The 23,856-nt window shown below is 44.7% G+C and overlaps 1 protein-coding gene across 2 annotated transcripts in view; it reads right to left on the reverse strand.

Moving 5' to 3' along the window:
- Window positions 1–23,856, reverse strand: part of Ranbp17 (RAN binding protein 17) — a 286,889-nt gene that overhangs the window by 3,075 nt on the left and 259,958 nt on the right. For both annotated transcript variants that reach the window (XM_028756444.1, XM_028756443.1), the window contains 2 exons: window positions 4,226–4,324; window positions 2,182–2,309 (listed from right to left, as the gene is read on the reverse strand). In XM_028756444.1, the coding sequence (XP_028612277.1) occupies window positions 2,182–2,309; window positions 4,226–4,324 (227 nt within the window). The remainder of the gene's footprint in view (window positions 1–2,181; window positions 2,310–4,225; window positions 4,325–23,856) is intronic.

Consider the following 23,856-nt stretch of genomic DNA (forward strand, 5'->3'; position numbering starts at 1 on the left):
GGATATTAGCCATAAAGTACAGGATACCCACATTCCACTCTACAGACCCAAAGAAGCTAGACAACAAGAAAGACCCAAGCAAGGATTCTTGAATCTCATTAGAAGAAGGAATAAAATAATCATAGCAGACAGAGGGAGAGAGGGAAGTTGGTGGGAGAGGGGATGGGAAGGGGAATGGGGAGGCATTGAGGATCAGGTGTGGGGTGGGATAGGAGGGATGGTCAGAAGGCTAGGAGAATGGATGGAAATCATTGGCTGGTGGGGATGGAGGACATCTCTAGGACATCCCAGAGACTTGAGTTTGGGGAGGCTCCCAAGAGTCTACAGGGATGACTTCGGCTGAGACTCCTAGCAGTGGGGATATGGACCCTGAAGTGGTCACCTCTTATAACCTGCCAGAATTCCCAAGTAGAGGGACAAGGACACCAATCCACCACAAAACTTTTGACCCAAAATTTTTCCTGTCCATAAGAAATACAGGGACAAAGATGAAGCAGAGACTGAGGAAAGGCCAACCAATAACTGGCCCAACTTGAGACCCATTTCATGGACAAGCACCAGTCCCTGACACTATTAATGATACTGTGTTATGCTTGCAGACAGGAGCCTAGCGTAAGTGTCCTCTGAGGCTCTACTCAGCAGCTGACTGAAACAGACACAGAGACCCACATCTAAACATTGGATGGAACTCGTGGAGTCTTGTAGAAGGGTTGAAGACCCGGAGGGGTTAGGAACTCTATAGGAAGACCAACAGAAACAACTAACCTGGACCTTTGGGGGATCTCAGAGACTAAACCACCAATCATAGAGCATACACAGGCAGGACCTAGGCATATGTAGCAGATGTGCAGCTCAATCTTCATGTGGGTCCCCAACAACTGGAGTAGGGGCTGTCCCTAAGGCTGCTGCCTTTCTGTGTAATCCATTCCTGTAACTGGGGAGCCTTGTCTGGCCTCAGTGGGAGAGAATACACCTAGCTCTGCAGAGGCTTGATGTGCCAGGGTGAGGAGATACCCAGAAGGGACACCCACTCTCTTAGAGGAGAGGGGGATGGGGCATAGTGGAGGGCCTATGTGAGGGGGGTCTCGGAGGAGAGAGGGCAGCAGTTGGGATTTAAATTGAATAAATAAATAAATAAATAAATGGAAAAATGAAACAAACAAAAATAAAATATCCCGCCTCTCTCTCTCTCTCTTTCTCTTTCTCTCTCTCTCTCTCTCTCTCGCTCTCTCTTTCTCTCTTTTCTCCTAGTTTCTGGCTCTGAAGGAATCTGGCTCTGAAAGGATTCCTTAAGAGTTAGATGAACCGCCAAGGGAAGGTATCTGTACCCCCAGCTGACCATGCCTAATTACCTGAGATACACTGCCTACTAGGTGGATGACAATGTGTACTTTAAATTCTAGTGTTTGATGAAGGGGGAGGGAGTCTCTCACTGAACAGTTTCTTCCTTATCACTGACTACTGTCTGTCTCATCCACTAGTACGCAAGCTCCATGAGGGCAGGAACTCAGAACACACCCCAGATTACCAGTGCTGCAGTTCTATAAACTGAATGCATAAATGTATGAATGAATGAATAAATCCATTAATTAATTCAGGCCTAGTCTGGTTAGATCTTACGGGTCAATGGCACCAAGCACTCTCAGGACGAAATCAACACTTAACAGGTCCCTGGCCCAAGAACTGAGCTTAACTGCGAGCTTTACTGCATTCTGTTGTTTAAACCCCACAATCCATGGCACTATCGGCTCTATGTTAGTGCTGAGGAGACAACAGAGAAGCTGCCTGCTTTTCTGTCACACAGAGTACACAGGCAGGAACAGCAGTTCATCAGGGTCTATCTGGCCCCAAGGCCTTCTAGTTCAAAGGCCAGGCAGGCTTTCCTCATCCCCAGCGACAGCGTGAGTCGCCCTTCACCCGCTCTTTCTAGTCAGGTGTTCCTCACTTCCTTCCTGTTGGATTATAAACTGCGTAAGGGCAAAGACTCTATTTTATTCATCTCTGCATCCCTGAGCAGACACTGGGTAAACTACATTGACTGGAGCTGACCTGGGTCTAAGATCGCAAGGTACAATAGGAAAGCCACATCCAGCCGTGAGCTGTGCTAACTGTAGTCCAATTATGTTCAACAAGCCTGGAGCCTGGAGTGCCCCCAGAGGCACCCTACTGGGCAATGCTCACCTGTCTCTGTTCTTGACAGACAGGTTCTGTTCCACTCCTTCCATCAAGTTCCTGAAGCACTGGGCAAGGACTTCCTGCTTGGGGAGAGGCTGGCTGTTTATCAGACTCGCCCTCAGTTCATTGAAATACTGTTGGGAGACAGAGCAGTGTCAGGCTCAGGTTCCAACTCCAAACCTGGCAGGAAGGAAGGAGGAGGAGGAGGCCAGGCCAGTTGGGGTCTACTTGGGCTCACCGATGCTCAGGGGTCTGCATCCAGAACTTTCTATCCGTAGAGAAAACCCAAGCCGCAGAGGTGTATGGTGTACCCAGGTGTAGTGTGTCAACCCCACCCCCTTGCTCATAAGAATCCCGTGCTGTGACCGCTGTACTGTCACTGTTTAGTCTGATAGGAGTTCTTGACTCCACTGGGGAATGAACCCAGGGTCTTCTGGGGTCTCAACTCTACTTGTCACAGGAAGGCAGAGGAGGAGAACTTAACTGGAAATGCCCAGGGAGCACTCTGGTGACTGAAGGCCAGGCCAAGGGTCTCCCCTCCGGCCTCATCATCTTTCCTGGCTTCAGTGAATCACTTCTCTAAGAGCTCTGGGCTGTGTTCCAAGTCTGTCCTCCTGGGTTCTGTGGGTCCGCTCTGCTGAGGCAGGGCACTAGAGGGGCCTGCTCAGTTCTGGGAGTTCTTACTGCTCGAAGAACAGTATCTGTCATACCTGAGCACAAATGGCTGCTCAGTCCTCCCTTTTTTCCTGCTGGGGTCCGTGGTCTTTTATACAAACACAAGCTCTGATGTGGAGCAAAGCTCCTAATCACTGGAAACAGCGGAATTTCAGCCAAAGATAACATTCTGCCAGTCATATGTTTATCTCTTCAAGCCAAAGCTGGATGATATTTAATTCTCATCATGCATTAAAACAGCTCACATAAAAAAATGCACGTAATTAATATGTAGTCAGACTAATACTTAAATACTATATATCAGAGGCATTATACTTAAACCACAATGTCTTCCTGAACAAGATTGGGAATGCACAAAACTACTTATTTTCCCCTTTTATAATGATGCAGTGACTCTCACCAAATAGAAAATTATTAGTTTTTCATCCTAAGCCGTGAAATATTGGCTCCATCAGTAAAGTATAATATTGTGATGTCATAAGCTTTTTCTAAACACCGGATTTGCCCTTATTCCCTCTCAATCATTTTAAAAGAGCTGCTCTCCTTTATAGAGCGCGGATTTAAATCACAGTAACACCGGGAAGATGAATGGCAGCACTATTGAATGTGGCTAAAATTGGATCCTTCAGCACAGGTGAGTGATGAGACAGCGCTTCTCTTTTTGATATATTTTCTTCTTCTATTAGTTTCCTTCCAAGGCTGGGATTTTAGTTTGAATTTTAATGTATGCGGCTGCCTCTAATCTCACTGTCTTTTTCCCAGTACTATCTTATTGTATAGACAATTCATTCTCCTGAGCAGTAATGCACTGTTCCCACTGACTGCTGAGGGGCCAGGGTGATTTTCAAGGAAGCCAGGGGCTTGGGAGGCAGTTGAGGGTGGCCAGAGCACAGAGGAGGCTGGGATATATGCTCCCTAGATGAAGGGTACCGGCTCTACCCACAATCCCTCAAGGGCTGCTGCTGTTATCAGCTGTGCTCGTGTCTGGGGTCTCCAGATATAAAGGAAGGCTAGAGGAGAAGGCCAAAGGGCTGTGGTGCAGAATTGCCTCAGAATGGCAAGGCAGGTAAGGATGACTCTGGGATACTGCCGAGCAATACACACACACACACACACACACACACACACACACACACACACACACACAAACAGAGTGCAGCAGGTGGCCTCTGTGACCTCTGCCAACTCAAGAAGATTTTTGAGGAAAAGTGCCTTCTAGGCTGTCAAGGCCTCAGCCACGTAGCCTGTGGTCTTCAGGGTTTAATGGCCCCTCTCCCTCCTCCTCTGGCCCTCTCCCCATCCTCCCGTGGCCCTCTCTCCTTCCTCCCATGGCCCTTTCCTCTCCTCCCGTGGTCCTTTCTGAGAGTATACTCACCTTCTCATTGAGCAGGATGAGGCCCAGAAGAGGCCTGGACACTGACCACTGGTTCCGACAGTCCTCAAAGACAATGGTGTTCATGAGGACAGACATCATCTAGAAGACAGAGGCACAAGGAAACTGGAACCCTTGGCTTAGAGCCTGCCTGACACCCAGACTTTCTATGTGCTCCCTCCATCCCTCCACTTTTCTGATGACAGGAGGGATTTCCCTGGACTTTTGGCTCTCACTCTGGAAGCCTAGAAGGCAATGTAAACTCTGGGCAGCCTCATGTCCCTAAGGAAAAGTCTCCACTACCAAAAGCTTGGTGAGAACCTTCTTGCTGAGCCAGGAGGTTCAGTCCCTGCTTCTCATGCTTTCTATGCTTTGCTCTGAGCTAGGTACCAGGTAAAGGCCCAACTTACTTTCTTGTCTGCTTCTCACCTCACCAAACAGTTCATGTTAATGGACATCTCTTGGCAGCTCATCACCGAGTGGAATAAAACACTTTCCATTTGACTCCAGAAGGGTATGTTTCCTGCTGGCTCAGACTGCTGTTTTTCAAATCATTCAGTACTAACTGCTCACTCACTGCTACATACTACATGTCCTCACTTATCCACGTTCTTAACTCTCGAGGTTGTTAAGACACACACAAGAGAGAACAGGATTCTTCTTCGAGCTTCCCTCGAAGCTTGCTAGGGAAGGCACGGAGAGAAAACAGTGGGGAACAAGTGTAGGAAAAGCAGCAGAATGCGGAGGGGGAAGACCTCGAAGTTCTTCAATGCCAGTCAGGGAGCTGCCATGGGATGGAAACATCTAAGTTTACCATAAGCAGACAGGAGGCCAAGACAGGGTGGGGACGAACACGCTATGCTCATCAATGGTAAGGAACTTGTGTGGCAGGAGACAGAATGGAAGACCATGCTAATGGAGTCTAGACTTTACCCTCAATGCAAGGTAGCTACTGATGGGCTTGTGGTCATGGTGAAGTATGTGGAATGTGCCTTGTCATCAGACATGACAGGTGGAAGTCCAGGGGTGAGGCTGCCCCAACGGTCCAGGCCAATGGCTGTGAAGTGGGCTGATTTCTCCGGCTGCAGCCTATCTACTCCCATAGCTCTAGAGCTCGTCTCCCCAATGGAGGGCAAATGAAAGGGCGGTGGTGTAGTAAGACCCTACAGACACCATCCCTACTAGGCTTTGATGACTTGGTTTGCTTTGAATGCTTTTAGCAACCTCCCTTTTTTGCATAAGTATGAATGTGTAATGTTCATGTGCATGTGCAGTCTACATGTGTAGTGTGTAAGGGTGAAGTTGGGTGTCTCCCTCAAATACTCTCCATTTCACTTACTGAGGTAATAAGTTAATTACTGCTGAACCCACAGCTTGAGGATAATGTCCATCTATCTAGTCAGCCTGCTGGCCTCTTGAGCACTGGAATCACAGGCCGGTGGGCACGGCACTCACCTGGCACTTGTGCAGTGTGTAGGTGCTGCCAGGGATCTGAACTCTGCTCCTTCATTTACACAAGTGTGTATTTACCTACCCAGCCATCTCTCTGCCCCTGGCAAAAAGTTTTGGTAATCTAATTTATTCTGAGATCTTTGGCAAGTAACTGAACGGCTCTTGTGATGTCTCTTTTTATTAACACTGAAGAGGGAAGGAAATAATCCAGCTCAAGGAAGCTCGGAGCATGGACTGAGATGGCATTTGAAAAGCATTGCAGAGTGTGCATCCTGCAGACACCGAAGGCATATCAACACCAGCAGTGTGCATCTCTGTAGTTCAACAGCTGCCATTTCTATCACAATCTCAATGACTAGGCTGGTTACAAAGGACATCTGCCAGCCTATCCAAAACACAAACACTGATGTCCAGTCTCTCTGGAGAAGCCAGAACTTCATGCCTGGCATGCTCAACATCCTTTGTAGATCACATGTTCCCAGGAACAGTCTAGTGAGCCAGTCAAAGTCATAGAGCACAAATTAAGTTGACAAGCAAAACTAACAGATCCACGGAGACAGTCTAAAATATTATGGGTTTCACAATCTGAAGCAGAATGGATATTTTAATGGAGAAGATTAAAGTTAGAAGCACCAAATTCTTCCAGTAACTGACAAAGCATCCTGGAGTGATGTGCCAATTACTTTATACGGTCCTCTCGTGTATTCATTTGTCTGAATGCATGTATTTATGTCTGTAATAAGTAAGGAGATGTTTGAATAAAATACTTTTCTAAAAATAAAGTTGGCAAAAATGGATTTTTTTCCTTTTTTCCTTTTCTGGAAATATGTAAAGTACCGAGTAATCTTCTTAAATATCACTGATGTGGCAGCTAATCTCCAGAACGATTTTTCTAATAATCCTAGAGTAGTGGTAAAACAGCCCGGACACACCAAGGAAGAATGCTAGCTATAATGCTAAAGCACAGTCCTCTCCCCTGTGGGCAGATGTTTAAGGGGGTGGGTGGTCTCTGAGGTCACCATGAGTGGACATGGAAAGGAGCCATTTTGGCTCCGCCCACATTGTGTCAGCAGGTGCCATGAGTGTGTGGTGCTGCAGTGTTTGGAGAGCTGGTATCTAGTTCTCCACTGCCTACTCACTCCCAACACAGCTGAGGGTACGGTGGGAGGCCACTCTCAATTGGCTATGTTGCCTAGGGCCTATACTCAAAACCATACACATTACCCACTTACATTAACGAGTGGCTGATTTGCCAAAGCAGGGATGGGGTTATCTAGCAAAGGGGCTGTCTCCTCAGGGAAATCATACCCTATGCTACTTCACTTGATTCCCCATCCCTCCCATTCCTTACAGAGTTTGGCTGGAGTCCTGTTCAATGAGGAGGTAGCAACAGGCATTAGATTAAGAACTGAGGACAAGTCCAGCCCTGCTAATTCTCCCATGGCGTTTGCCTTTATATCTCAGACACAAAGTAGGGACTGTGACAACTGCAGTGAGAGGGACACCGTGAGGAGGAATTTCCTCTGTACAGAACAAACACCTACCCTGTCCTTGCCACACAGTGTACCTTACACATACCATTCCCATTCTGCAACTGTAGCTTCTGCTGGCATAAGCCAATGGAATTTCATGGCGAAGGAAAGAATACCAACTCATGGCTCGGTTAGACAGGTAAATGAGGTTACTATATTCTCCTCAAAGTTATCTAACTTCATGCTGAGTTGTAATCCCAGAAATCAGCTCAGCAGGAGGCAGCCCAGAAAGCAGCCAATTGGTTTTGCTGGGGTTAGTATGGGTTTAAGTGACAGTGTGACAGTGCAACCATGCAAGCACACACATCTAAGCACAAAACCACAAGTGTGTGATCCAGAAGAAGAAAGTGACAACATGTGACCTCTGATCATGCTCTTGACAAAGGCGTGAGATACAAGTGCAAAGCAGAGCAGACCTAGCCTGCCCCTGGGCCACACGGAACAGTTACTAGGACACCCTCATGTCATGTGCCTGCTCTGCTGTTTGCTGAAGTCAAATAAGCAGCGTGCACTTTGGGCACTTTCCTGCTAAGACAGCGAACACACACTTTAAGATGAAGAGCACTATACAGAAAACTGAACTGTGCCTTATCTATGGCTCATACATGGAATGCTTCAATGTCTTAACATAGACCCATCACTTCAAAGGACCTTGTTTTTGAAAACAGACCAAGACCTCTAAGCCAGGAGATCCTAGGAAGGCCTGTGGCTGGGGTTTTTAGGTTACTGAGCCATAGTCTGAGGCACCATCATCATGTGGCCTTGCAAAGCCAGGCCAAAGAAGAATGAGCCGAAGACAGAGCAGCCTACCTAACAGCAGGCAGTGCCTGATGAGTTTCTCAACATCTAACAAAGTCAGCATTTATAGAGTCTACTGTCATGCTGTTTCTATTCTCAGGAAAACCTTTGGAGAGCATTATCTATCACACATCTGTATACACTAATGGCCTGGAGTCAAGGAGAACACACTTGATCAGGGTGCTGCTAGGATGTAAAGGCTAGTTCAGGCCATATGCAAAAGTCTGTGCGAATTCATTATGCTGCCCTGTGGCCATGGGGGCCCAGGCTGTCGAGAGTGAGGCTTAGAGCCCCTGGCTGCAGCTGGTCCCCACTGCAGGCCTTGAGGGGCCTGTCTGCTCTAGCAGCTTCTGGAGTCATGCAGCTGTTGAAGTTTGTGATTAGAACCCAGGGCCATGGCTTCTGAAAAGTTTTCAGCAAGCCTTTCCTCTTCCCACCCAAAATGCTTACAAGTTTAGTTACTGTATTTACAGACTCGGAAAATGAACAATAGTAAATGTAAGAATGTCTTTGGAAATTGATTCATTGAACATTTCACGGGAAATAATGATTTTCCTTCAACTGAGAGCACCACAATTTAAATTAACATCATAACACCATAGAAATTAGTAAATTAGGCTAACTTTCTCTAGGATATAATACTTCCTATAAAGTAAATGTTTCCATGGCTGTCACTTGACTTTGCTGACTACTGTAACTAGCATGCATTCTGTAAAGTCAAAAGGAATAAGTGGAAAAAACCAAAACAAAAGCAACTCCCCCCAAACCCAAAACTAAGGTGCCCATCCTGTCTCCATCCAGTGTGCCACAGAAAAAAAGGGGCTGTGGAGGATGAGGGCTGGCTGTGCAGGGCAAGGTCCACTTAGGGACCTCAGCTCTGTCCTCCCTGTCTCCAGCCCCTGCCAGTGCTCATGACTCCTCCTAATGCTGCACTTCTGTTGTGAGGCAAAGGAAAAATGGGCCTTGTCTTCTGGTTAGCACAGAGGAGGCCTCGAAGAGCCAGGCTGAAGAAGAGTGAGAGACAGCTCTATGCCCTAGCCCTGAAGACTGAGGAGAGACCAAAAAGATCAAACAAGGGGACACAGTACGGACACAGCCTGTGTGCTAATCCATGGAGGACATGGAGTCATTCTCATCCCAGCCGAGCTAGTGTCCTGACTGTGTGGTAATACTCTGGTGATGTTCTGAGGAACAGCTAATAATAAATGCATCCAACTCTTAAGAGCTACCCTGCGCCTAGGGAATGCACCAGCCTTTCAGAAGGCCAGGAAAAGAGGAGAGGAAGGCTGACCTTACCAATAACATAACAAACAAGACAAACCAAAACACCCCACCCTGCACGATTGCCTGAACACTGCAGCAGGATTTGAAAACCTAAGAAATCTCTCCATCTCCATGGTGGTTTCTCCAGAGCACCTACCCTAGATAGAGGTCCAGGCCCAGGGAGTCAGAACACAGCTGAAGGAGGAAATGCTTCCAGGTTTTCAGAGTACACAAGGCAGGGAATGTCTGTCATTACTGAGTGCTGTTCCTGAGGCCACATGCAGAGCAGATACTGAAATGTGATCGTGCTCACGTTAGATACTCGCTGCCGTCTTAGGGAAGGAGATCAATCGCTCCCTTCATCTGCCATCTTCCTTTGTGATATTAGTAGATGGTGTGAGGAATGAACACAGTGGATAAATAAGCACATATTTTGTTAACTTCTTCTGCCTCTCCAGATGCACTGAGGCCTACCACTAAGTTACATTAAATTTAAAATACCTGTGCATATCAAGCAATCCCAATGTGCTGGTACTGAAGTATTTAGCATTTACAATGAAAACCAATGGGATGAAACTTAAGATGAGGTAAGTCTCCTCCTCTGAAGAAGCCTGGAATCAGTGATGCGTGACCTGTCTCCCCTGAGGTCACCTGACGAGGCCTGTTTGCTTGGCCTCTATACAGTGTCAGCCTTGCTTTAAAACCAGGAGGGGATGTGTTAAAGGCACCCAGGTCCAGGAAGCTCAGCCGGCTCTGGTCGCAAAGGAGCCTGAATTATATGGAAACTCAGTATCCTTGGCTCCCCTCACAGAAAGGCAAGGGATGCTTGTGCTCTAAGTGATGAATTGTCTGGAATATTTAAAAACTCTTGCACTGTAGTATCTAAGGAAAAACACAACCTTGCCTCGCTGTTCTTTCAATTTTCTTCATTACCAACCTTACCCCTATTTCTCAAAACATTCATTTTAATCATGCCTTATTGGGGAAAGAATTACCTGCCAGTCTCCCAGCTTAGGAGAAGGTCAAGCAAGAATGAAACTTCAGGATTAATTAATTGAGAGTTCTGCATGCAATGTGTCTATTCTGAATGCTACAGCACACATCACTAGGAAAACAGTTTTATTTTCCAGGGTTGAAATAAATTATAATAAATTATTCATTTCAATGGCAGAGATGTACTGGAGAGCAACAGCAGGAAAATTGACTACACTATACTGTGAGTCTCAATCCTGAATCTTCATTATCCAGCTGAAACTTTTACATGTAGTAAATCATATTTCAAGTGGCTGCAGATCTCATAGAGCAGCTTGCCACATTAAAAGAAACCAGAAAACCTGGGGTACTGGAGGCGGCAGGGCTTGCCACTCAGCACTATTTGGGTTGGTCTTCTCCCTGCGCACCCCCGCCCCCCAACTCCTTGCCAACACCAAACAGCATCTGCTCCAATGTCATGTTAGAATTAAGCCTTACCACTCAAAACCACCATGTGCATTTCTCCTGTAGATAGGAGATCTGTTAACAAGATCTGTGTGGTCTACAATGTCACTCCCCCTAGTTTTCCTTCAAGTGACACATGTCTAGCCCATTGTAGCATTGGAATGACTAACATGGACCCATATCTGAGAACTCCTAATGTCCTACAGCAGCCTCTGATCAAAGGTATCTACGACAGTGTGAGAACCTAGTGAGGCAGACTCATGTGCACGGGTACCTGCAGAGGCCAGCCTATCTGCACTGGACAGGCGCAGCTGAGCACTAACAGCGCACACAGCTGCACCCAGGAACAGGGACATACTAGGGAAAGGAAATGAGATGAGAAAAAGTCCAGGACAGCGAGTGCTTAGCATGTTTGAAGAATGAACAGCCTTGGGCTCTGGGGTGGCACAAAGCACAGCTGAGGGTGAGGAGCAGACCCTCACCAGGGCCAGGCCATGTAAGATCTTTTATGCATGCTAAATTCAGATGGGCATTTGGGCTAGTACACAGAGAGGAGCTATCAGTGTGGGTCTGCCATACACAGCAGGAACTAACCTAGCTTTGGAGAAGGGTTAGGGCAAGAGCAGAGGCCAGGCTCCTAGCGGAGCTTGTCCTATGAGAGCTCGCTGGCGAGACAGTGAAGATGAACAAGACTGCAGCAGCAGCCAGAATGGTCAGGATACCCAACCCATGTTCTTCTCAGTCAAAGCATTGCTTCTGAGAAAAAAAACTGAACCCCAAACCACAGATAAATTCAGAACTTCAAGAGCAGATACCGAGATTCAAGACTCAATAGAGAGAAGTGGCAGCCAGATAGCTAAAATGCTGTTTCTTATGCAGGTGTTTGGGCGCTGTTTAGTTCATCCATACAGACCACTGATGGAACCAGCAGCCATGAAGCTGAGCCGAGGGCACATGCACACAGGGCTGCAATGACTTCAGCGCTGGCACAGGCCATTCAAGATCAAAGCTGGTGAGAAACACAGGCGACTTTCTGATTGGCACTATAACACACTGCCAATGAGTATCATATTTCACAAGAGAACAACATATGCATAATGGTACAAGGGCCTTCCTGGTAGTTATCAAGGCAGAGTGCAGCAAGTGCTAGTTTATAACATATCTGCCATCCCTACAGGAGGAGGCTCAACATCCCATTGCATCTCATCTGACAGGACAACCTTCCTATTTCCTGAAGAAATTTGGTTAGATGGTCCCAAAGAGTTCCAGTTACTAGTGAAGGATTATGTTACTTATTTTAAAAAAATTTTCCTATGGGGAAAATATATTTTTGTGGACAATTTATGGGACCCCCTCAAAAGCATTTTTCATTAAGAATTAGCCTAGTATTTGCGCTGTGTATGTATGTACATACTATGTACATAGCCTAGCATTTACAGTGGGGGCACTCTACTTTTTTAGAAATGAGTCCCCTCATTATTTATATTTTGAAATTAAAATACAATTATATACCTCCCCCCTAACTTTTCTTTCATTCAACCCCCTTCCTCCTCCCCTTCACTCAGGCTCAAATTCATGGATACCTTCTCTTTGTTGTTACACACAAATACACACACCCCTACATAATACATGAAAACAATCTGCTTAGGACTATAATGTTACTTGTATGTAAATGATTTCAGACCTGAACACTCGGTAGTAGATAACCAATTGGGGGTTGGGGGGTTGTTCCTTGAAGGAGACTATTTCATTGGCTCTCAGCATCCTTCAGTTGCTTGTAGGTCTTTGTCTACTGCTGGATCCCTGTAAGATTTCAGCTTTTCATGTCAGCATATGTACTGCTGTCATCCTGAATCTCCTAGAAATGTTAAGGAAGCTATCCATATGCAACATGGTTGCCTAAATAGGACATGAACAAGGAGGGGTTTTATTTATAGTTGTCTGATGACATCGAATGTATTGCCAAGAGATAGGGAGGTTTCTCAAAGATGCTGAGAACTGGAAGCTCTTTCTCCCTCAGTAAATGCATGGGTCCAATGCAGGAGGGAAACCAAGAGAGCTGAGCCTGCTTCCTTGATCTACTCCACATTTGCTGATAACATTCCTTGACCAGGCTCTGACACAGGTCCTGGGGACAGAGGCGAACAAGCCAGTGACAGTTGTCAAAGAGTTTGCAGCCAAGGAGGGAGAAGATTCACAGTGCAGTATACTAAATACTGCAAACAAGCCCACACAGGAGGCTTTGAGAGACCAGAGGGCTTCCAATTGTGTTAAGGCCTGGGTGGGGCAGGCAGGGGAGGCTTCAGAGAGGGGACATTTCATCTGCCTTAGAGAATGAGCAGTTTGACTTGCTGTCAGGAGAGAGGGGCGTGAGCACAAAGGTTCAAAGCAGCGCTGGGCAATAACAGCTGTCTGCAGGGAGTGTAGGGGAGGCTGCTCACATAAGCAGGGGTTACATCTGTTGAAGGGCCTAGTGATGGTTGCAAGAGAAACTAGCTTTCTATCCTGTATGAAATGAATGTCATTATAAGAAAATGATAATCTCTCTGGCCATGGTGTAGTATGAACCACTGACAACCATTCCTCTATGGGATATCAGCCTCTGGGACATCTGGGCTAACTCATTTCTCTCAAGCAGCAGCAGTTTCTTCCTGTTCTGAGATGGGGAGGCCACAGGCAGAAGGTCACTTGCTTGGCTTCTGTGCCCCAGTTAGGACATGCTCATGATCTCCTACCTTGCTGGTTCTGCTGCCAGTACACCGAGGAAGGGCACTGACATTATTTCCCTTGGCCCACAGCACATAACCTAATAGTGTCCCTTGTCAGGAATGGCTCTTCTTGTCAGGAAGCTTTTTATTGATGTTCAACCTTCATCTTGCCTTTCTTAATATTATCCCATTATGCCAATACTCCATTGTGCCATGCTAAGTAATTCCCTTTCCTCCTGGCATTTACATCTTCCAAGTATTTATAGACTTATCAAATGCCCCGTTTAGTTGTCACTTAGGCAAGCTATACATATTTAGCTTCTTTAATCTGGCCCCATAAGCCAGCCCTTCCATTCTCCTAAATCACTTGAGTTACTTCCCTCCAGATTTCTGTCAATTTGTCTCCTGCCTCTCTCTAATGCAGAGGAGCTGAGGAGAGCAGTGCAGGGTGGGGAGGGAAGGCTTTCTTCCTCTGTGGGATAAGAGCACATTACGCACCTGGAATAGAACTTCTAGTTTCTAAAACAGGCTGGGCTTCTGCAGGGCTATCACCTGCACATGTCATCACTACTTAACTACTAGCTCTTTAGCAAACACAGAATGCCTGCTGTATACCAGGTATCATTCTGCAGGATGTTCCTTCTCTCCCCTTCCTTTTTGTTTCCCACACTTAGTCACTGTTCAAAGAATCACTGGCCTCTCATTATGTGTTGAATACTTCTGGTACAGAGCCGAGTAAAATGTGGTCTTGCATTAGTTAGCTTCCTATCACTGTGACCAAACTGCTCTGACACAAACAACTTAAAGGAACAATGATTTACTTTGGTTCATGGCTCCAGGGGGCTCAGTTGATGGTGTCTTGGCATCAGGCCCTGGGCAGAACACCATGGTGGTGCAGGAGGTTTCTATCTCATGGTGGTCAGAAAACAGAGAGACAGAGATTGGCTAGGCATAAGACATAGCCAAGGACCGCTTGTGACCTGTTTCCTGAAGCTAGGTCTTACCTCTTAAATTTCTTAGAACCCCTAAAATAGTGCTGTCATCTGGGAATAAGCAGTGAGCACATGGCCCTATGGAGGCCATTTCAGAGTCAACCATAACAGGCCTTAAGGAGCTTATGTATTTATTAATTTCTTATTGTCCACCCATCAAGCTGTTCCTTCTAATCTTGGAGAAATCATCCTGAATGCACTTATCTCTAATTGCTGCTGAGTGGAGCTGCTGTGTTCCATCTGAACTGAGAGGCCACATTAAGTATGGGCATTAACAGAGAGCTCTTGCTTTTGGTGTTCTTTATGCCTTGAGGCCCAAGCCACTTCTCTTCAAGCCTGGCATTTTCGATTGCTATCTTTCATGGTGGTGTATTATTTTACATTCCTGGCTTACAGGACTACCAGGAAGAATAGACAAGTATACACTGAGGTGTTGTACTTGTCTCTGGTCCCAATGTCCAGGTGATGGAGGGCATCGAGGAAATGATGGAATGAGAGACCCTAAGATCTGAGTCTTGGGGAATCTAGGCCATGAGTGGCTCAGCCAGCTGATCCTAGAAGCCAATTCAACTATGCTAGAAATTCTCCTCTATAGAATGCTGTGATCCTCAAAGATGTTGTAAATGATTCCAAGGACACACAACATGCAAACCTTTACTAAGTAGAGCATTTTCAAAGAAAGAGCTTTAAATGAAGATGGAATTTCAGGAGCCCAAGACTATATGGTATATCCCATACGCATGACAAGGCATACAGAACTCATGGGTTTTTGCTCATGGGTTCTGATGGTTGGCTGTATGAGTACGAGACAGGCTTAAGCAATGGCAGGTGACCAGCCTGCAGACAAACAAGACTTCCTTTGTATTCTGTAAGAATGTGGCTCCATCAACAACTGCTGCTGGTTGAACTGCCTCAGAGTTAACAGGAAAATGAATAGGAAAGTGAGCTTCACATTCTTGCCATAGGGATGTGCTTCAGGAGTTACAGAACAACCTGCAAGTCTGAAAACTAGCAATCAGTACAAAACCAGGCATGTCATACCAGCACAGGGCAAACCCTCATATTCCCACAGTGCTGCCATCATTCTAGAAACTCCATGGCTTCTCATTCATGTTCACGGTGCCACTCGGAGGAGGAAAGGCAGGAGAAGTCTTGCCTGGCTCCCTTGGAGAAGGGTGGATGGGTAAGAAAGCATACTGGGAATGAATGGTAGATTAAGGCCCAAGGAAGCTTTTGTCTGGTCAAAATTGGGTGAGATCTAGGTACCAGCAATCCTAGCTCTTATATAGACCATCATTCTGAGTTCCACCATTTTAATGACACACAAAACAAAAGCGACTTTTGAAGAAAGGGGCTTATTTAGCTTGTAGTTTTGCAGGTTTTCAGCTCTAGACTAGATTCTACTGATTTGCCTCTGGTGAGAACCTGATGGTTAGTGGTACCACTTAGTAGGTACCACTTAGTAGGCACACAGAAAGGAAGGAAGCACATCTCAAGCCAGGAAGCAGGGTGGGAGGATCATGCTTTTGTGATAGTCTCTCCCTTTCTTTCAGTATCACCACCCTGGGAACTGAGTTTCTAATCACACGTGGTCTGAGGGGGACACACACATCAGACCACAGTATCAGGCACCACTACCACTGGCTGTGCAACTCTGAACAAGTCATTTCAACTCGGAGTCTCTGCACATTTCCTCCACTAGCTTACTCTTTGTTTGTTTGTTTATTTATTTATTTATTTAGGTTTTTTCGAGACGGGGTTTCTCTGTATAGTCCTGGCTGTCCTGCAACTCACTCTGTAGACCAGGCTGGCCTCGAACTCAGAAATCCTCCTGCCTCTGCCTCCCAAGTGCTGGGATTAAAGGCGTGTGCCACCACCGCCCGGCTGTTTGTTTTATTTTTAATTAGAATATATATATATATATATACTAAGTGGTTTATATATATATATATATATATTCTGTTGCTGTCTTCAGGCACACTAGACGAGGGCATCAGATCCCATTACAGATGGTTGTGAGCTACTATGTGGTTGCTGGGAATTGAACTCAGGACTTCTTAACTCCAGCCCCCACTAGTTTACTCTTGATGTACCAATCCTCCCCACCTCCAGTTATTTTTTCTATTTTTCTTTTGGTTAGTTTGAGACAGGATTTCTCTGTTTAACAGTCCTGCCTGTCCTAGAAATCACCCTGTAGACCAGGATGTCCATGAACTCAGAGATCCGCCTGTCTCTGCCTCCCCAGTGTTGGCATTAAAAGTGTGCACCACCACTGCCTGGCTGCTGTATTTCATGTTTAAAGAATTCACAACCACTATTGCTGTTATGAGAGTCACAGTAGATTTCAGGTATGACAGTACTGTCTCAGTGAGTAGTTAGGATATTTATTTTCATTCTTGCCACTACAAGGTGATGCCAAAAATATAGGGGAGAAATAAGTGAAGAAAAGAGTTGCTTTGGGCCAAGAGTCAAACCTGAACTAGCCTTTCTTCTCAGTCCAGTGAATGTGACTCTGAGAACAAGTATCACAGAAAAAGCTCTAAAAGGGCAAAGCACACAGACGACATGCCTGCAGACCTTGGTAAATCTGCCTGATGTCACAGACTTTAAATTAAATAATCTTATAAGAGAAGTGTTAGGCTTAGACATACATTAGGCACATATTTATAAGTAGCAGGTGATTTCTCAAGGCAAAGAGTAATATGCAGCCATACTCTGTTGATGATCTTGTATTAAGTGAGTCTGCATTCATTAGCTCATTCGGTCCTCACAGCTCTATATCTAAGTCAAGAAACCTTAATATGTGAGGATCTTAGGTCTACAATGTGTTGTTTCCTGACTAGGCAAAAAAGCCAGGGCTCTCTAGAGAAGACAAGGCCTGGGAGTCTTCTCCATCTCTCTCCTCCCACTGCAGCCGGCTGCTCTTCCCTTTGAGAACCTCTTAGGGCACCTGCCTCCTCTCCATGTAGACCAGCAGCTTCTCTAAGTATATGGCAAGGAAAGGGTGCTTTGCCTTTAGAGTATGTGAACGTTTAGATAACGTCAGACTTGAAGGTTGACCATCATCCGAGTGCCAGCTTCTAAATCTATGAAGGAAGAACAGGGGATGCAGCTCAGCAGCAGAGAAGCTGCCTAGCATGTATGAGACTCTGGGTTTGACCCCAAATCAACAAAACAACCCAGTAAAGATGTTAAGTAACTCAGCTCAGGTTAAGTGTTAACACCTTATGGTGCACATCTTTAATCCCAGCCCTCAAGAGGCAGAGGCAGGTGGATCTCTGAGTTTGAGGCCTGGTCTACAGAGTGAGCTCCAGGACAGCCAGGGCTACAGAGAAACACAGTGTTGAACCATGAACCCAAAGTTCCCACTTGAGCTCAGCCCAGGCTTGTGCTGTGCATTTCTAGGAGAGAGTACAAGCTCTGCTGCTTCTGGCCCTGCACTAACATCCCGAGTCACCCATAACATTCAGACTATAAAATGGTTATACAAGTACTTCAGAGTTAAGAGGCTTAAACAGAAACGTGTGCAAACATGCACCTTAATAGACATAGAAACCCAGCATTTGTCTATGTCTGCCTCACCCTCAGCACAGTCTGGCATTGTTTCTACCACATCTTCACTGTGTACTTCTACCACATTATTTTTCTGAGAGTCAGAGACGCTCCTTTCACAGTGACTTTTTAGGTCCCAGCAAGCCCAGAGAACATAGGGCTCTGCAGGGTGGAAACAGGGTCAGTCAGATCTTTAAGCAGAGGTTGGACAGCTCTACTGTGGGTGACAGATGGGGGAGTAGCGAGATGCTTTTAGGTGTAACCTCTGTTCTCCAGAGAAGTATTGTTCAGAGTGGGAAGCTTACACTTGCAAAAGACTTGGTGTAGTTTTCTTTGTGAAATATGTATGAATGCTGCTCTTACCATGAAACCCACATGTCCTCTACAGTGCTTTCATTTTATGAGAAACCTTAAAAACAAACTATGAGGATGAAAAATCACTGTCAGGCAACAGACAAAGCCATCCCATTTGAAGAGTTTGTTTAAAACATTGCCAGAGTTTGTGTCAGCACTTAACCTATGGGAAATCTCTATAGTGACTTATTTTTTTTGCAGAGGTTTTAAAAAAGGATACAGTTACTGAGTTCTTCCTATTTTTTAATTTACACAGATAGCCAATTACACTCATCACTATCAATGAAGAGGCTAAAACCCATCTTACTTGTCAGGATGGGGGAAGAGGCTATTATAGAGCATGCCTATTATCATCGGACTAAGTCTGTATAAAGCTGTGTGTTTCCCCTTACAAAATACTCTCTCTCTTCGCCTTATACGAGTCTGAAAGAAAAGGAATGTCTGTTGCCGACTTCCCACAACTCCTTCACTATTCTGAGAACATTTGCTGTAGACTGGGAGCAGAACTGACTGTGCTAAACTGTAGATAAAAGAACGATGACAGATTGCAGTCACTTTAATTCATAAAGAAACATTCAGAGCCCCTGGGAATGTCAAAGCCAGCCACTGGCACCCAGCGACTCCATGCTCAGGCACAAGAGACATCATCTTTTCTCAGTTTAAAGACAAAGGCTAATGACTGGCTTGTTTATTCCAATTTCTTCTTTATGAAGAGCTGACTGTTTTCCTCTTTCCTCTTTCCTTCCTTTCCTTTTTCTTCTTTTAAAGATTCTTGGAAAGCATAATTCTCCTATTCTATAAACAAAACTGTAAAATGACATCATTCTATTTTCATTTAATTACTTCTGAAATGCTTTCTATTTAATATTCATTACTCAAAAGCTAATTTAAAAGAGAAAGAGATGTGACTTATTCAAAAAGATGTACTGTCATTCACAGCAATAGTTATCTAATATACAGAAGTTAATAAAGCAGATTAATCTACAAGTCCCTTTAAGCCATTCTTGAGTTTTGAACAACTGCCTCTTTGACCTTTCACCTTCATGCTGTGCACCAGTAGCAGGTGCCAGCTGTACAGAAATTATGGCTGCTGTGTTTGGAAGCAAAATCTTTTCTTACTTTGCTTCTGACCAGCAGCTGACCCTGTAGGAGTGATTGTTTCTGGTGCCGGCCTAAAGGCTACATAAACCAGTAGCAGATAAACAAAAGGCTACATAGACCAGCTGCCTTGCCTAAGGGTACCATCCTGGGCTGACACTTCTACTCCTTCTCTAGCATCCCAAATTGCTCCTTGTTTGCTTCCATACACGCATTTTATCCTTGTTATTTGGTGTGAGGGGTAGGGGTAAGAGACCCCTCCCTTTTGAACTTGACTTTTGAGTATTCCATGTCAAACTGTGCCATTATAATGCTAATATAGGCCTGATTTAGCAACTTTAATAAGAGGCTAAACCCTCTTGTAATTAGATAATAAAATTTTATTATGTATTTTAATATTAAAAGTCTTAAAATCAGACTCTTCAAATCATATACTGGTACAAAACTAAGGCACTTAAATATCATTTCCTCAGAAAACAAGAACCTGCAAACACACTGTGGCTTATTCTTCATTCTCTGAAATGTAAACATGGAATTCCTGTGTGGCGGCAGTGGAAGCTCCAACACTCTTAATTATGTGCAGGGAAGAACGAATCTACCTGCGTCTGAAGCACACTGTACCATTCCAGCAACAGCACGAGATGGCTTTGACAGTTATTTCCTGGATACAAATTACACAAGTATAGAAACAATCCCCATAATGATTAAATGCAGTTATGTACATCGGAGAATACCAGTGCAAATGGTAACATATTTAAATGGTTTTCCTTCATTAAAAAAATTATATATGATATTAAACCATCAATCACGGCAGAGACACAGGAGTTTAAATGTACTGTCACTGGCTGAAATAAATGACTTGGAGACTGAATTCTGGCTCACTCAATATGGTCTCTTTGCTGTTGCTTAGTCACCCAACTCTCTACTGGCTTGGGCTACATCTGGTAGATTCCATTCCTTTCAATTAATAAGGCAAGTTATGCTATCAATGGATTGTATCCTTCCACTATGCTTAGAGGTAAGAAAACACATCCTCATGGGGTGGGAGCCCTCTATGCTCTGGTAACTTGAACAATATTAGCAGTCCTTCTTCCTTCTCTGACCCACATGTAGATTTGACCTTTTCCCTGTAGCTTCAGAAGGGCTACTTTATATTGAGGTAGAATCTTGGTATTACCATTTGGCTTATTCAAATTATAATTTGGTAGTGTACAACCATTACAGACTTACAGTTAAAATCATGCCTATAGACTATGATTTGGAAAATTAGATTTTGGGTATTTCCTTTATAGATGCCCATGGACCACTGTAAAGGATCAGACTGTGCTGAGGCCTGGACAAATGTCAAGATGTAGGAGATCTTTGAGAGGAAAGGAGGCATACCATAAAAGTGATTTATAGTCACATTAATATGATGACATTTATACTGCAGCTTAAATAGTTACCCAACAAGTATACCTAACAACCAAAACCAAAGTAGCAGACACACTTAAGAAAAAGATTAACACAATAGACATTCTTCTAAAAGAAAATGATTTCTTCTGAAGGAACAGAAAATTCTATAATAGTACAGGTAAAATATAATTTTAATAAAATTACTAATTCTTATTTAAGAATTCTATCTATCTATCTATCTATCTATCTATCTATCTATCTATCTATCTATCTATCTATCTATCTATCATCCACCCATTGATCTGTGTACATGCGCACACCATCCTACCTGTGTGAAGAAGAGAGGACAATCTGTAGAAGTCTGTTCTTCACTTCTAGCACGTGAATCCCAGGAATCAAAGAACAGCCATGGTGGTAAGCGCCCTTACCCCTGAACTGTCTCACAGGTTCCTACTTTTCTATTTTTAAAAATTAAAACATGAACTTTACCAACTTGTCTTTGGTGGCAATACTCACAATGTTTTCTTCATGTGTGTGCGAAAGTTGGAGGTCAACCTCAGTTGTTGTTATTGAGGTATTAAGCAGCCTGCTTTTTGAGATAGGGTCTCTCATGGGCTTGAAAGCAGCCAGCTAGGCTAGGCTGGCTGGGGGTAACCTCGGGACCTGTCTCTGTCCAGTGCTCTGGTTACAAGCGGGAGGCAAAACGAGCACTTTCTTGACTGAGCCTTCTCTGCAGCCAGAGTTCATTTGTAAAAGGTTTATTCCCTCTTGGATTTAAACAATTATTTTATTATTTTATACACACAGGTGTTTTGCCTACATATATTTCTGTGTACCATGTATATGCAATACCCACAGAGGCCAGAAGACCCCCAGGAACTCGAGTTACAGACTGTTGTGAGCTGCCATGTAGATGCTAGTACTTAAACTTAGGTCCTCTGGAAGAGTAGCCAGTGCTCTTAAACCCTGAGCCTTCAGCCTCCCTTAAACCTTCAGCCTCCCTCTTAGACTTTTATTGCCTTGTTGTTGTTGTTGTTACCTAGATGGAGAAGACCTGGCCTTCTTAACTTCATTCTTAGTAGTTAGATCTCTCCCCCTCCTCTCCCTCCTTCCTCTCTCCTCCCCCCACACAAATAGAGATAGATAGAGAACACTCTTGATTTTTGCCTCAAACTGGTAATTAAAAAAAAGCAAAATAGGATAAGGAAAACCAAAATAACTATATTAAAAAAGAACAAATTAAAAGTGCTTCAAAAATTATGAAAAACAAATCAGGTTACAACGCCATCTAAGGCAGTGCCATCTAAGGGTCTGAGCCATGAGCAGCAGGGCGCGCCACACTGGAAGGGAAGGCTCTACCCCTCCTTACAGCACAGATAAGGGATTGAGAACCACACTCACACTCACACACACGGCCTGCTGACTGTTCTGATATTTTGTTTTCTTCATTGTTGTTTTGTTTTTAATTCATAGTTAGTGGCCAATATTTAAGAAACACAAATCTTTGCATTGCTTTAGGATACATTTTAATGTGCCTGGCAAGACAATGGTTAGCTGGTTTTTGGAGATGTGATAAGGCCGCCCCTTTAGAGAGGATGTGCTCTTAATTGTGGGTTTCTTTCCTGTCTTCATTAATATTTGCTGCTTGACTTGACAGGAATCCTAGCTGGTGATGCTTGGTGTGATGGCTAATCTTGGTTGCCAACCTGGCTACATCTAGAATCAACTGAAACCCAAGCATGTGGACATACACGTGAGGGAGCTTCCTTGATTGGATTATTTGAGGTGGGAAGACCTGCCATAGATACGGGCCACAATCTATGGTGGCAGCCTGTATAAAAGGACATGGAAGAAGGAAGCTTTTGATGTTGCCTGCTTGCCCCAACTCTCACTGGAATTCCCATCCACCCTGCTGCTAAGGCATTCCTTCTTTGGGGTTTCAACATGTATTGCAGACAAGGTGAGACATCCAAGTTTGTAGATTGGAAAACTAATGGATTCTAGGGCTTTTCTGTAGGGAGCCAGCCATTATTAGACTAGTCAGACCATAACCTCTAAGCCACTAATACATCCTCTTTCAATATACACAGATTCATTGTATCAGCTCTGTTCTTCTAGATCAGTGGTTCTCAACCTTCTTTTAACACTGTTCCTCATGTTGTGGTGACCTCAAACATAAAAATTATTATCTATCTATCTATCTATCTATCTATCTATCTATCTATCTATCTATCTATCTATCTATCTATCTGTTTTTCGAGACAGGGTTTCTCTGTGTAGCCCTGGCTGTCCTGGAACTCACTCTGTAGACCAGGCTGGCCTCAAACTCAGAAATCTGCCTGCCTCTGCCTCCCAAGTGCTGGGATTAAAGGCGTGCGCCACCACTGCCCGGCATAAAAATTATTTTTGTTGGTACTTCCTAACAGTAATTTTGCTGGTCTTAGGTGAGCCCCATAAGTCATTCGACACTGACCACCTGCACCAAGGCTGAGAAGGGCTGCTCTAGAAAAGTTTGATTAACTAATACACTTGGTAACGGCTAGGAAGGGCACAGAAGAGCAAAGCAACAAGCTGTTAAGATTTAGAGCTTAAAAATGGCTGGTGCTGTCACCAGGAAAAGCTTCCCTGAGGAAAGAAAGGGAGAAGTGATGAGTGAGTTTGAGATTAGGAATGAGAGGGAGATGAGGGTGGGGAGTGGTACAAAGACATTTACCTCTGTGAGCAGCTGCCATCTGTACAGCCTCCTAGAGACACCAGGTGACAGCAAATACCAAAAGCGGGCTGAAGAGATGGCTCAGTGGTTAAGATCACTGACCACCCTTCCAGAGTTCCAGGTTTGAGTACCAACACCCACCTGGCAGCTCACAACCTTCTGTAACTCCAGTTCCAGGGGATCTCATACCCTCTTTTGGCCTCCACGAGCACCATGCATGCCAGTGGTGCACAGAAATATATGAAGGCAAGTACGCCTATATGCATAAAAATAAAAAAGATTAAGGAAAGAAAAGGAAACTTCAAAAACAACTTCAAAGACATTACGGAAAGCAACAAAG

The sequence above is a fragment of the Grammomys surdaster genome, unplaced genomic scaffold (assembly GCF_004785775.1).
Source record: "Grammomys surdaster isolate TR1022 unplaced genomic scaffold, NIH_TR_1.0 126121, whole genome shotgun sequence".
NCBI lineage: Eukaryota > Metazoa > Chordata > Mammalia > Rodentia > Muridae > Grammomys > Grammomys surdaster.